Source organism: Hylobates moloch, unplaced genomic scaffold (genome assembly GCF_009828535.3).
Source record: "Hylobates moloch isolate HMO894 unplaced genomic scaffold, HMol_V3 SCAFFOLD_8, whole genome shotgun sequence".
Classification (NCBI taxonomy): domain Eukaryota; kingdom Metazoa; phylum Chordata; class Mammalia; order Primates; family Hylobatidae; genus Hylobates; species Hylobates moloch.
The window spans coordinates 32,268,310-32,282,716 of NW_026652283.1; the positions used below are offsets into that span (position 1 = coordinate 32,268,310).

At 39.3% G+C, this 14,407-nt stretch overlaps 1 protein-coding gene across 3 annotated transcripts in view; it reads left to right on the plus strand.

Moving 5' to 3' along the window:
* Window positions 1–14,407, plus strand: part of DENND5B (DENN domain containing 5B) — a 217,200-nt gene that overhangs the window by 85,239 nt on the left and 117,554 nt on the right. Inside the window, exons 1-2 of one of the 3 annotated variants that reach the window (XM_058443407.1) lie at window positions 11,805–12,054; window positions 12,779–12,844. The exons of 1 other annotated variant lie outside the window; for it this stretch is intronic. In XM_058443407.1, coding sequence (XP_058299390.1) covers window positions 11,889–12,054; window positions 12,779–12,844 — 232 coding nt within the window. In that variant the 5' untranslated portion in view covers window positions 11,805–11,888. Of the gene's footprint in view, window positions 1–11,804; window positions 12,055–12,778; window positions 12,845–14,407 lie in introns of those variants that run through there. One more of the 3 variants, XM_032159990.2, reaches the window with a different exon arrangement.

The window sequence follows — 14,407 nt, forward strand, 5'->3', positions numbered from 1 at the left end:
ACCAGTGCAAAGCTGAAGAAAAAAAGATAACCGTGAAATCTAGGATTCAAAGCAAAGGTTAATACAATTTTGATTATGTGACACCATGATGGATATACAGTACAATAATAATATCCCTGTGTTTGAAATAAGGTAGGTATCAAATTTTAATTTACAAATCAACACAAATTATTAAAGGAATAAAATGTTCTAAAGAAAATGGGCTGAGTACAGTGGCTCATGCCTCTAAACCCAGCACTTTGAGAGGCCAGGGCGGGAGGATCCCTTGAGCCCAGGAGTTTGAGACCAGCCTGAGCAACATAGCAAGACCTTATCTCTACTAAAAATTTAAAAAAAAAAAAAAAAAAAAAATTAGCCAGGAGTGTGGTGGCGTATGCGTGTAGTCCCAGCTACTCTGGAGGCTGAGGTGGGAGGGTCACTTGACAAGCCCATGAGGTCCAAGCTACAGTGAACCATAGTTGTACCACCACACACCAACCCGGGTCACAGAGCAAGACCCTATGTCAAAGAAAAGGGCAGTGGAGGCTGGCGCGGTGACTCACGCCTGTAATCCCAACACTTTGGGAGGCCGAGGCGGGCAGATCACAAGATCAGGAGTTCGAGACCAGCCTGATTAACATGGTGAACCCCTGTCTCTACTAAAAATACAAAAATTAGCTGGGCATGGTGGCACGTGCCTGTAATCCCAGCTACTCAGGAGGCTGAGGCAGGAGAATCGCTGGAACCCAGGAGGCAGAGATTGCAGTGAGCCGAGCACTGCACTCCAACCTAGGCAATAGTGCGAGACTTTGTCACACACACACACAAAAAAAATAGGCAGTGGAGGGGATGTTTTTATTTCTTAAATTATATTTTAGTTTATATACAGTAAAGACTTTGAAATGAATCATTTTCAGAGCTACCAGTATTTTAAATAAGTGTCTTAAAAATTTTGGAGTATATAATTCAGACCTAAGAGTACAAATTTTATTCATCTGTCCATTTACTCAACAAACATTTTTATTGCCAGGCACAATATTAAGTAGGTGTTGAGGATGTAAGGGTGAATAATATGTTGAAGAGCTTAATTTCTAAAGGGGAAGATATAATTTAACAGTGTTAATGTAATATGGTAAGCAGACAACAATATGCCATAGCAATTATGAGAACAAAGTTCCAAGAACTTCACAGTGCTATCTCCATAAAAAAAAAAAGAGACATCATATTCACGTATTATAATCAAGAAAGGAAGATAAATGCTTTATCTTGAACCTTACTGTTGAGAAAAATTTTTATTTTAACATATCAACTAATATTTGTTTAGTACAGTGTTTGTACAATAGTGGTTCATTTAAAAATTAAGCTATGGAATTTTTGAAATATTGGACCATAAAAACCTGTTCTAATTTGTAGATTTTGTAGTGTTACAGAAGAAACTCCTGTCTTCTGGACAGGTCAAGAAAGGTTTCCCCAGGAGGTCCCTTCTGAATAGAATCTTTGTTTTTTTTTGAGACAGGGTCTCCCTCTGACACCCAGGCTGGAGTACAAGTGGTGCAGTCACAGCTCACTGCAGCCTCGAACTTCAGGGCTCAAGAGATCCTCCTGCCTCAGCCTCCTGAGTAGCTGGGACTATAGGCACGTGCCACCATGCCCAGCTAATTTTTAAAAAAAATTTTTTTTTCAAAGACGGGGTCTCACTGTGTTGGCCAGGCTGGTCTCAAATTCCTGGGCTCAAGTGATTTCCCCCGCCTTGACCTCCTAAAGTGTTAGGAATACAGGCATGAGCCACCACAGCCAGCCCTGAGTAGAATTCTTAAAGATGTGTAGGAGCCTAATAGGCAGACATGGAAGGAGGGGTGTGGTATGCAGAATTTTTTAAATACTCCCAAACATTGTCTTCTGGGTATTCAGTTAAAGAGCCGTCTAGGTTCTGCTGTTAAGGAATTTTACAGATTTAATTAAGGTGACTAATTAGCTGACCCTAAAATAGGGAGAGTTGCTTGAATTATTCAGGTGTGTCCAGTATAATCACGAGTCCTTAAAAGCAGAAAATCTCAGCTGCTGCAGAAGAGAGAAGAAATTAGAGAGATTTCAAGTACAAGATGGTTTGATTTGAGATGTTGGGTGCCACATACAAGGACCAAAAAGAGATCTTAGGTGCTAAGGGCAGCTGGCTGACAGCTTGCAAGGAAACGGGGACCTTAGCTCTACAACCACAAGGAACTGAATTCCACCAATAACCCCAGTGTGCTTGAAAATGGATTCTTGAGCCGGGTGTGGTGGCAGGCGCCTGTAGTCCCAGCCACCCGGGAGGCTGAGGCAGGAGAATTGCTTGAACCCCGGAGGCGGAGGTTGCAGTGAGGTAAGATTGTGCGATTGCACTCCAGCCTGGGTGACAGAGGGAGACTCCGTCTCAAAAAAAATAAATAAATAAAAAAGAAAGTGGATTCTTCTTCAGAGCCTCCAGAAAGGAATGCATCCCTGTCAACAGGATGGTTTCAGTATTGTCAGACTTGGAGTAAAGGAATCAGCTGAGCCATGCTGTGCCAGACTTCTGGCTTATGGAAAATGTGAAATAATAAATGTGGGTGTGTTAAGCTGCTAAATTTGTCATAATAACTTGAGGCAATAGAAAATTATTACAGAGGAAAAGATGTTTCAGACACACGAAGTCTAGCAAGGACCCATAGGATATCGTACTTAAAAGGGAACTGCACGTCGTTTGGCATGGCTCAAGTGCAGGAGCCTCAGAAACTAAAGCTGGAAAAGTAGGTCCGGCCAGATCATGGGTGGTCCTCAAATGCCATCTAAGGAATCTGGACTTAGTTGACAGGGACTGAATTTGTGACACTGGTATCTTAGTTCACGTTGATTTTCCCAAGGAGGTAAGATTAATTCTGTCTCCTTCAAGTTTGCTCAAACGTCACCTTCTCAATGAGGGCCAACTTGATCATCCTACTTAACACTGCAACTTGTGCTGTGCACTGCCGGCTTGCCTCACTTTATTCTTTTTTAACTTTCCATTGCACCTTTCATCTTCCAACATACTATATATTATACTTATTGTCTCCCTCCTCTTAGAATGTAAACTGTGAGACCAAGGATTTTTTTGGATATTTTGTTCACTATTTTTTCCAGTTATTTATTGTTGCATAATAAACCATCTCAAAATTAAGCCACTTAAAACAACTAAACTTTTTTAAAATAATTTTTATTTATTTATTTATTTTGAGAAAGAGTCTTGGCTCTGCAATTCAGTGGCACAATCATACCTCACTGTAACCTCTAACTCCTGGGCTCAAGCAGTCCTCCTGCCTGAGCCTCCCAAGTAGCTAGGCCTATAGGCATACAAAACTATGGGTCTCTCCCCTTAGAATGCCTCAGCCTCCCAAAGTGTTGGGATTATAGGTGTGAGCCACCACACTTGGCCAAATTAACTCCTCTTTAGGGATGAATAAGTGGATAATAATACTTAGATGGCTACATGAATTGTGGTGCTGTCAATGGAGGAAAAGCTTTGAGGGGAAAAATGAGCTCAGTTGTGTAAACATTGATGTTGAGGCTGCTGAGTCTGAGACAGCAAGTGGAGATTCTTGGTGAATAGTAAAAGTCATGAATTGAAACTCAGGGCTGGGGATCATCTTGAGGATTTTCTTTTTATGTTTTTCTGATGGAGGGAGGAAGGAAGACTTTGTTTTTCCCATGGAGAAGAGGAAGATTCTGCTCCCTTCACCTCACTTTTTTTCTTTTTGGTTGCTTTGTTTTATGTTAATTTTGCAGACTTCAAAAAGTGGTTAAAATGGCTCCACCTCACCCCTCCCCCAAAGATGACTTGACTTTTTTCTTTCTATTTCAAAAAAGTACGTTAGGTAGTAGCTTTGAGAATAACAGTCTCTTATAGAACTGGGAGGGTCTTAGTCATCTTATAGGTCATTGTTCTCCTCCTCATATATATGACGTGTGATTTTCAGTCTGTGCAGAACCTCAATACTATTTTAAAATCTGGATCTTCTAACACCAAACATAGTAGGGGAGGGCCTTGAAGGCCTTTAGATAAAAGGCCACACACTAATGCAGAGAGACTCAGATAACTTTTTGTTTAGCACAAATCACATCAACTGAACCATTTTAAGCTTCCAGCAACTTCAGTTAATTGTTAGAATAATGAGACTTCTGTTTGATTCTTACAGGAAAATTCTCTTTCCCAGTGAGTCTTGTTTCTAACATATTTAGCCCAGTTTGCTCATGTTAGGATAATTTCATAGACCGTGAAACAGGATAGTCTATTTACTAATAGACTGCATTGACTAATGTGATATTTTACATTAGTAGAACAAATGTACCCTCTTCTCTACCTTGTAATGTATATATTTCTTTTAGAGAACTTTGTTGATTTCTAATGTAGGAGGAAGAAAGTGGTATTTTTGTGTAAATTACTGATATCCCTGTGTAAGCTTAACTGAGTTCCTTATGTTTTTGACTTCTTATAAAAATTTTTTTGGTGATAGTATATATTGGCAGCAAAAGTAGTTAATGGAAATGGAGGGAAAGGTCTACTTTACCTCTGACCAAATGACTGCTTCTTTAAGTCATGCAGCAGGAAAGTTTGTTTGAATCAGCTTAGCAGTGTTGCTCCATAGTGTTACTTGTCAGCCATAAGTTTTTTAATGTTGAGTTACTTTCTTTTGTTCCGGAAGGCAAAGCGTGGCTCTCTTGGTGTCTGTTTGGCAAAAAATATGTTCTTTAGTAACGGGGAAAGATTTGTTTTATAAAATGTGACATGGATAATAGTATGCTTTCCCAGAAATACATTGGATAAATAATTTCCATAGAAGGTAAATACTTAAGAATAATTAATAATGTGTTTCTAATTTAGTAATAAAATAATGTGTTTTATATAAGAGAAAACCCTTGCTAAAGACATTGTGATTTGCACTAGGCTACTAGACCAGCATATTCAGCCAGAACCAGAACCTTGTTTTCTTGGATGTATTTATTATTTGAAAATCACTTAGATGTTCTTCAGAATAATAAAAATTATTTACTAAGCACTGGCAAGCACATGACATTTATTAATCTAAAAATTATGGACTCTTTCCTCTTAGAGTTTCATAATAGCAGTTATAATACTTAAATTACTTTTAAAAAATTTTTTTCTTGCTTCAAATTTTATTATTAGTATGACAAACATGGGTTAGGATCAAAAACTTTGTTTATTCCTTATTATCAGAGAACTCTAGATCTTGAATTCATTGCTAAGGTTATTTTTGCGAGTAAATAATCTGCTGTTGTGTTCTTTGATTGGTGGTAAGCTGCACGGTGCCTAAAACTGTTGTATAATAATTTGGCCAGGTTCAGTGGCAAATGATTTTAATGCCAGTGCTTTGGGAGGCCCAGGCAGGATCGTTTGAGGCCAAGAAACATTTTTATTTTTCTGTCTCCATGAAAAACAGAAATAAAAACTCATCTGGGCATGGTGGCGTGCACCTGTAGTCCTAGCTACAAGGAAGGCTGAGGCAGGAGTTTGAGGCTGCTGAGCTATGATTGCACTACTGCTCTGCAGCCTGTCTCTAAAAAAAAAAAAAAAAGGAATTTGTCTGCTCTTTGTCTGTGTTTCCCGAACTTCTCAAACCCTTGGAATTTCCTGAGTGAATGTTATGCTAATCAGGTAACTAATGATGGGCGTCTGGATAGCTTCAGGATAGGAGCTGTCTCTGGAAGGACCAGCTATGTGGTTGGGACTCTGAACCAACCTGGCCCCTGGAGAAGGAAAGGAGTTGGAGATTCAGCTTAGTCTTGTAGCCAATGATTTAATCAGTCGTGCATATGTAGTAAGGCCAGTAAAAACTCTGGACACTGAGATTTAGTGGAACTTCCTGGTTGGTGAACACATTGATGTATGCGCAGGGGAAAGTAGGTGACATGCCCTTTTTCCACAAGAAGAAGGCATGGAAACTCTGCATTCTCTCCTTGATCTTACCCTATATATCTCTTCATTTGATTGTTCCTTCTGATTTGTGTCCTTTGTAAGAAAACCGTAATTGTAAATACATCACTATCCTGAGTTCTGCAAGCTCTAGTGAATTTAGCATACCTGAGGGGCTTGTGGAAACTCAAATTTATAGCCAGCCTGTTAGAAGTGCAGGTAGCCTGGGACTTCCAAAGTGTGGCTGGTGTCTGAAATAAGGGCACTCTTATTTGGGAGCATACCCTTTTACTTGTGGGGTCTGTACTAACTTTGGGTGGCTAATGAGAGAATCGGATTGCAAGTTGAGATTGAAACAGAATAACTGTGTTGTGAACTTTTGGTTTTCAGTGAATAAATTTTAGTAATTGCAAGCGTATTTAAGCAGATCCGAGTGCAGTGGTGTTAATAACTAATTCATTACAATCAGTTACAGATTTCTTTGTTCCTTCTCCACTCCCACTGCTTCACTTGACTGGCCTTTAAAAAAATAAATAAATAATAAATTAAAAAGAGAAAGTATATTTAGTGTTAGCTAAATACAATATGACTCTTTAATTTTGATGTAATCAAGAGGAAAGATATTGTGAATCTCTTAAAAACTCAAAGCTTACTGGATTGATGTTGATGTACTCTTACCAAAATCTTAACTAAGGCCAGGCAAGGTGGCTCATGCCTGTAATCCCAGCACTTTGGGAGGCTGAGGCAGGCAGATCGCTTGAGCCCAGGGGTTCAAGACCATGGGCAGTGTGGCGAAACCCCGCCTCTACAAAAATGTTTTAAAAATTAGCCAGGCATGAGAGTATATGCCTGTAGTCTCACCCATATGGGAGGCTGAGGTGGGAGGATCACTTGAGCCTGGGAGGTCCAGGCCTCAGTAAGCCATGATCGTGCCACTGAACTCCAGCCTGGGCAACAACAGAGTGAGACCCTGTCTCCAAAAAAAATTAATTAGTTAATTAATTAAAATAAACTTTAATATTACCAGGATTTAAGTTTCTGTATTGTTGAATATTCCTCAATGGAGTCAATGAATTTGCAGAGACTCCTCCAAGATTCTTTTGTTTGATTCCTTTCATGACCATCACCCTAGACCTTCAAGTTTGCTGATTAGATTTGGGGGTTGTGTGTTTAGAAAGGATAACAAGCTTGTCATGGGCTAGAACCTGTGGTCTTCATAAATAGCTTAGTAGGATATATGGGTTTTTCTGTGAAAGGTGGAGAACATGCATTAAAAATGGGCAAATTCTGGCCTGGGCATGGTGGCTCATGCCTGTAATCCCAGCACTTGGGAGGCTGAGGTGGGCAGATCACCTGAGGTCAGGAGTTTGAGACCAGCCTGGCCAAAATAGTGAAACCCTGTTTCTACTAAAACTACAAAAATTAGCTGGGCATGGTAGCACATCTGTCGTCCCAGCTACTTGGGAGGCAGAGGCAGGAGAATCACTTGAACCCAGGAGGCAGAGGTTGCAGTGAGCCAAGATCTCAACATTGCACTCTAGCCTGGGTGACAGAGTAAGACTCTATCTCAAAAAAAAAAAAAAAAAAAAAGGCAAATTCTGTCCTATACTTGGAGAACTGTACTCGTGTATTTAAACATGGACAAGCAATGTAGAGAGTTACCAAAAGAAGGTACAATATAGTCAGGGGTTAGTATTGTAGTCAGAAGGTCAAAACTAACACAAATAAAAACTCAGGCTAGTAAACACATGAGTAGCTAACTGCTGTAATAACAACCCCATAATACTTCAGTGGTATGAGACTATAAAAGTTTTTCTCATTCACGTTTAGTGTAATGTAGGCCAAGGTGGGAGGCACTCTACTTCATAAAGACATTTAGTGACTCAACTTTCTTCCACTTTGGGAACTTTCCATCTTTTAAGGCCTCCTTTGCATTTAGCTGATAGATGGCAGAGGAAAGATAAATTGTGTGCCTTGACCCGGAAATGACAACATTGCTGCCCACATTTCATTGGCAAGAACTAGTCGTTTGACCACCACCCAGAAGCAGATTTTCTTTAAAACTTCTAGGCTCCTGGGGTTATCTGTCAGGGCAGGAAGAGAGGGAAATAGTGTGAGACTTAGCTTTGTTTTGCGGAAAGTCTCTGGTCACAAACAGGCTATGATGGAAGTGGATAGTGCAGGAGGTAACTTACTGGGGCCATCCTAGTGGGAAGGTTTAGGGAGGAAAGTGAGTGAAGAAATATTTAACCGTGATGATCAGGCTGAAAAATAGCCCCCAAGATTCATAAATCTCAAAATTTCCTCTTCATTTGCAACCCCACAAACATGCTATAGAAATCTCTACCAGTAGCTTTCAGCTGGGGATGGGGTCCCTATTTCCACTGCCAACTGAGAGGAAGCGTGAAGCAACCAGAAGGCCAGATCTCATGTTCCTATGGTGAAGAGAGATGTGTTCTTGGCATTCTAACATCATCTACATTCATAGTAGCAGAACTTTTGTGCTATATTTCATGTATTTTATGGAGATTGAGAAATTTTGGGAGTTCAGTATTTCCAGAGCTGCCCATGTACGTTCTAGTATGTTAAGTTAAAAAATTAGTCATACTTCTTTTTTAATTATACGTTATCTTTTTAAATATATGTCCTATAAAGTAGACTTTAAAGTCTAAACTTTATATAAATGGTGATTTACATTATAGCGTCTTGAATCAGATGCACTTATTTCTCTGGAAATTCTCTGAATTATTTAAACTGAAGTTAATTGGACTTTGGGAATCTAGAGGCAAGATGAAATATTTGAATATGTAAATCTATTAAAATGATTTTTGCTTATGTGTAGTTCTCTATATAACTGGTTAAATTGACCTGGAATAGCTTTCATGTCTCATTTTATTAATGATTTTCTTTAAAACTAGGCTTCTGGGGTTACCTGTCAGGACAGGAAGAGAGGGAAATAGTGTGAGACTTAGCTTTGTTTTCTGGAGAAAGTCTCTGGTCAGAAACAGACTATGATTTTATCAATGAGACATGAAAGCAAACATGATAAACCTCTTTGATAAAACCAGAAATGAGGGCTATATGAAGTAATTGGAACTACTGGTAAATATTCCTAGTGATAACCTGAACATAGCCAAGAGTTTCTGCCTTAATCAGGGGAAAATATAGGCTTAAGATAGGAGCTGGGCAAAATTGCTAGACCAGTTAATGGATTTGTTTCCCTACTTTGATCTCATTTTGTGGAAGTGATTATCAGTGCCAATTGTTTGACACAGAGTTTGGCCCTGTTGCCCAGGCTGGAGTGGATCACAGCTCACTGCAACCTCCACCTCCTGGGTTCAAGCCATCCTCCCACCTCAGCCTCCTGAGTAGCTGGGACCACAAGCGCTTGCCACCACGCCCAGCTAATTTTTATATTTTTTGTAGAGACAGGGTTTTATCATGTTGCCTAGGCTGGTCTCAAACTCCTGAACTCAAGCGATCTGCCCACCTCCACTTCCCAAAGTGCTAGGATTACAGGCATGAGCCACTGCACCCAGCCTTCATTGTCAGTTGTAAAGCTCACGCTTGCTTTTCCTAATGGGGAGATTTTTGTGTCATGGTATAATTCCCCTTTCTCCTCCTCTAATGAGTAGCTGTTATCCCTGTAAACTAAAGAGAAGAGAAATACCTGTAGTATATATTATCCCTGTAAACTAAAGAGAAGAGAAATACCTGTAATATATATTTAATTATTGAGGTCTACTTCTTGAATTCTTTCATGCTAGTCCCATTTGTAACAATTGTTTGCCTCCCAGAAGTGTGTCTCTGGAGGAGGGTGCTGACTTCTGTGCCCTCTGGGGCACTCTTAACCAAGGACTTGGATGTTTGCTCAGAGGTCTTTCAGCTATCTATCCATGACCATGGATGTCAGTTCACAGCCCTGGCTGTTCCTCAGAGATCTAAGTAACCACTTTGATGATTTCAGGGTTCTCTTAGATATTTGTAATAAATCGATTCCTTTATTACTGCAGTTCAGGAGTTCTGTAGGCAGCTTTCTCAGCCCTTTGTTGTTTTTGTAGAGGGGAGAGTATGAAAAGTTTCTGTAAACCTTGTTTGGGATATTCAGTTCTCACAGTATCTGTAGGTAAGTAGCCCCCCAGTATAGAAGCTTAATATTTGTTGCTGTCCTTGGATCATCAAATGTTGGGGGTGTGGATAGCAAGCTCTCTTGGCCATTGGTACCCTACATTATCATTATTGACTATTTAAAAGAAAGACTCTGGCATCTCTTTAAAGATATCTGAAAGTTGTAGACATCTAGTAACCAATAAAAGACATCCAGAAGTTTTTACACTCTTCAAAGCTGCTAAGTTATAGCCTGTGTCGTTACAGTAGTAAACTTTCCTCCAAAAGTTGACACTTTATAATTATGCTTAGGAATATTATTGATTAAATGGGATATCAGTATATAGCAAATTTCAGCTTATGTTTGCATTGATAAACATGATTTATAAAAGGTAGATTACTTATAAGATTGGATATAATGTTGCTGGTGTTTTTACCTTAAACATTAGAATGTAATTTCTAAAATAAAGTTGTTTTTATATTTACAGAAAAATTGAGAATGGAGTTCCCATATACTTGCCTCACCCCCCACACACAATTTCCCCTATCATTACCCTCTTATAGTAGTATGGTACATTAGTTATAATTAATGAATAAGTATTGATACATTATTGCTAACTGAAGTCTACACTCTATTTAGATTTCTTTTTTCTTTTTTTTTTTTTTTTTGAGATGGAGTTTTGCTCTTGTTGCCCAGGCTGGAGTGCAATGGCATGATCTCAGCGCACTGCAACCTCCGCCTCCTGGGTTCAGGCGATTCTCCTGCCTCAGCCTCCCAAGTAGCTGGGACTACAGGCATGCACCACCATGCCTGGTTAATTTTGTATTTTTGGTGGAGACATGGTTTTGCCATGTTGGCCAGGCTGGTCTCAAACTCCTGACCTCAGGTGATCCGCCCGCCTCGGCCTCCCAAAGTGTTGGGATTACAGGCATGAGCCACTGCGCCCAGCCTCTATTTAGATTTCTTTAGTTTTTACTTAATGTTCTTGTATTAGTCTGTTCTCATGCTGCTAATAAAGATATACTCGAGACTTGGCAATTTATAAAGGAAAGAGGTTGAATTGACTCACAGTTCCATAGGGCTGGGGAGGCCTCAGGAAACTTACAGTTGTGGTGGAAGGGGAAGCAAACACATCCTTCTTCATATGGCAGCAGCAAGGAGAAGTGCAGAGTGAAGTGGGGGAAAGCCCCTTATAAAACCATCAGATTTTGTGAGAACTCACTATCCCAAGAACAGCATGGAGGGAACCACCCCCATGATTCAATTGCTTCTCACTGGGTCCCTCCCACGACATGTGGGGATTATGGGAACCACAATTCAAGATGAGATGTGGGTGAGGACACAGCCAAACCATATCAGTCTTTTTTCTGTTGAGGTATCCCATCCCCACAAGTTGTCATGTCTACTTAGGCTCCTTTTGGCTATGACAGAATCTCAGACCTTCGTTGTTTTTGTTGTCCTTGACAGTTTTGATGAGTACTTATCAGATATACTATAGGTTGCTCCTCTTGGAATTTGATGTTTGTCTTATGATTAAGACTGGAGTTATGGGTTATGTGATAAGACTGTTTAACCTTGTAAGGAATTGCCAAACTCTCTTCCAAAGTGGCCGTACAATTTTGCATTCTCATCAGCAGTGAATGAGAATTACTGTCACTTCATATCCTTGTCAATATTTGGTATAGTCAGCTTTTGGGACTTAAGCCATTCTAATCAATATGCAGTGGTTGGGATGTAATTTTTTTTTTTTTTTTTTGAGACAGTCTCACTTTGTCACCCAGGCTGAAGTACAGTGGCACGATCTCAGATCACTACAACTTCCGCCTCTTGGGTTCAAGTAATTTTCCTGCCTGGCCTTCCTGAGTAGCTGGGATTATGGGCACACACCACCATGCCCAGCTAATTTTTGTATTTTTAGTAGAGATGAGGTTTCACCATGTTGATCAGGATGGTCTCGAACTCCTGACCTCAAGCAGTCCACCTGCCTCGGCCTCCCAAAGTGCTGAGATTACAGTTGTGAGCCAACATGCCCAGCCAGGATGTAATTTTTAAAGTTGGTCATTTAATCTTACTGTCATACTTTTTAGGTTGAGTGTTCCTAATCCAAAAATCTGAGATCCAGAATACTCCAAAATTTGAAACTTTTTGAGGCCAGTATTCTAATTTTCTAATTAGGGATGCTCTTTAATTTTTAAAGTTGGTCATTTAGTCTTACTGTCATACTTTTTAGGTTGAGCATTCCTAATCCAAAAATCTGAGATCTAAAATGCTCCAAAATTTGAACTTTTTGACTGCCAGTATTCCGATTTTCTAAGGATGCTCAGCCTGTAAATATAATGCAAATATTTCAAAATCTGAAACAGTCAGAATTCCAAAACCCTTCTTGGTCCTAAGCGTTTTGGATAAGGGATACTCAATTTGTGTAATATCTGACTATAGAAGCATTAGCTTTCTCCTAATATTCCTCTATAAATAAGCATTAAGAAGAGAATATGTGTGCTATTTCCCATACAAAACCTGTTACAGATATTTAATAGCATTTCACTTATTTTGTTAAAATTACCTATTCTCTTTGCTTTCATTACTAATCCCTTATCAGCTACATTCCTTTGGTGTTAAGCTACATTCTGATGTTAATGTCTCCTGTTTAATTGCTTTCGGTTAATCATTTATTCTCATTTTCCATTCTTCAAAGTCATTTTTGCTTTTTGTTTGTTTTTGTTTATTTGTTCATAAAGCTTTTTTGTTTCTGTTACATTATGTAGTTTTGTACCAATGGCTAGAAGCAGATCGTCATGGCAAGAGCCAAGGTGCTGCAAATACGACTTCAGGTAAAAATAAAATTAAGAATAAGGATGGGCTGTTATAAATCATCACTTTAATTGACCGTAAGCCCATTATAAATGTTTCTTTATTCAGATTTGCTTGGTCAGACTTACAGATGTTATTTTATGTTTCTCTTCTCTCATCTGCATCTTAATTTTCATAAAGACTTCATTTGCTTCAAGCCTTGAAAACACGTATTCAGTAGTCTTTAAGCTCTCTTGGCAGATATTTCCTACTTTCTTAGGAGGAAAGGATTAATTGCAGCTTCAATTTAGTAGGAGGTTATTTGGCAGTATTTCTTGGAGTTAAGTTGATACGTAGTTGTAGCAGTCGTACAAATTTATAGTCCTTGTTTGTTTCAAGATAATATTTAAAAGGTAAATTTTAAGTACAGGATGCTTATGTAATTTTTCATTTCCTGGGAATCCAAATTCTTAGACTTGGTTATTCTCCCGTTTTTTTTCCCCAGCAGTAAATACTTAGAGGTAAAACATGTGTTTAAAATGAGAAATATAGGTTGTTCCCCCATCTCTCATCCCCAAAAGTCATCACCAAGATTCTCATCTTTTGGCCGGTGCTAGTAGGAATAGCTGCATCCAGTCATTTCTAAATTCTTTTTTTTGAGACGATTCCTCACTGTGTCACCCAGGCTAGAGTGCGGTGGTGTGATCTTGGCTCATGCAACCCCCATCTCCCGGGTTCGACTGATTCTCCTGCCTCAGCCTCCTGAGTAGCTGGGATTACACATGCATGCTACCATGCTTGGCTAAGTTTTGTATTTTTAGTAGAAACAGGATTTCAGCACGTTAGCCAGGCTGGTCTCGAACTCCTGACCTCAAGTGATCCACCAGCCTCAGCCTCCCAAAGTGCTAGGATTACAGGCATGAGCCACAGTGCCCGGCCCATTTCTGAATTCTTAACAGTGATATCAGAATTTCTAAATAGTTGGTTCTTCCCCTAATATCCTTCCAAATCATATTTGCCAAGACAGCTGTGTATATATAGCAATGATCTTTCCTGTTATCCCTTTTTTAAGCAGTCTAATAAGCGGTGGTGGTGGTGGTTTTGCTTGTCTTTTGTTAGATTTGTTACTGTTTTGTGGCTTTTTTTGTTTTTGTAAAACTATTTCTTTCTGGAGGTGGTTTCCTTCTTGTTGATTCTTTGTGTGTCAAGAAGGTGCAGTGTTCCTTAGTTAACAGAACAATTATATTGAGAATGGCACTTTCATGACCTTTCTATCTCCTGTCCCATTAATAACTTGATACATGAATGAAGATAATGTTATTTTAACTATACACAGGCAGGACTGAATTAAAAGGTAAGTGTTGCAAGGAGTTTTATGGTAGGTTATGTCTTGTTTCTTCTGCTTCTGCAGTGTTTCATATTTTATTTACATTTATGGATAATAAAACAAGTATTTCTGGTGTTAGAGGGTAGGTGAAGGAGAGGGTTTCTTGATGGCTATCTATCATGAAGATACGCTGTTGCTGTGTCAGTACACAATCAGCAGCTTAGACTTTATAACTGGGAGGAATTTTGTTTTTTCTCTAAAGTGAAATGAAAGTAAC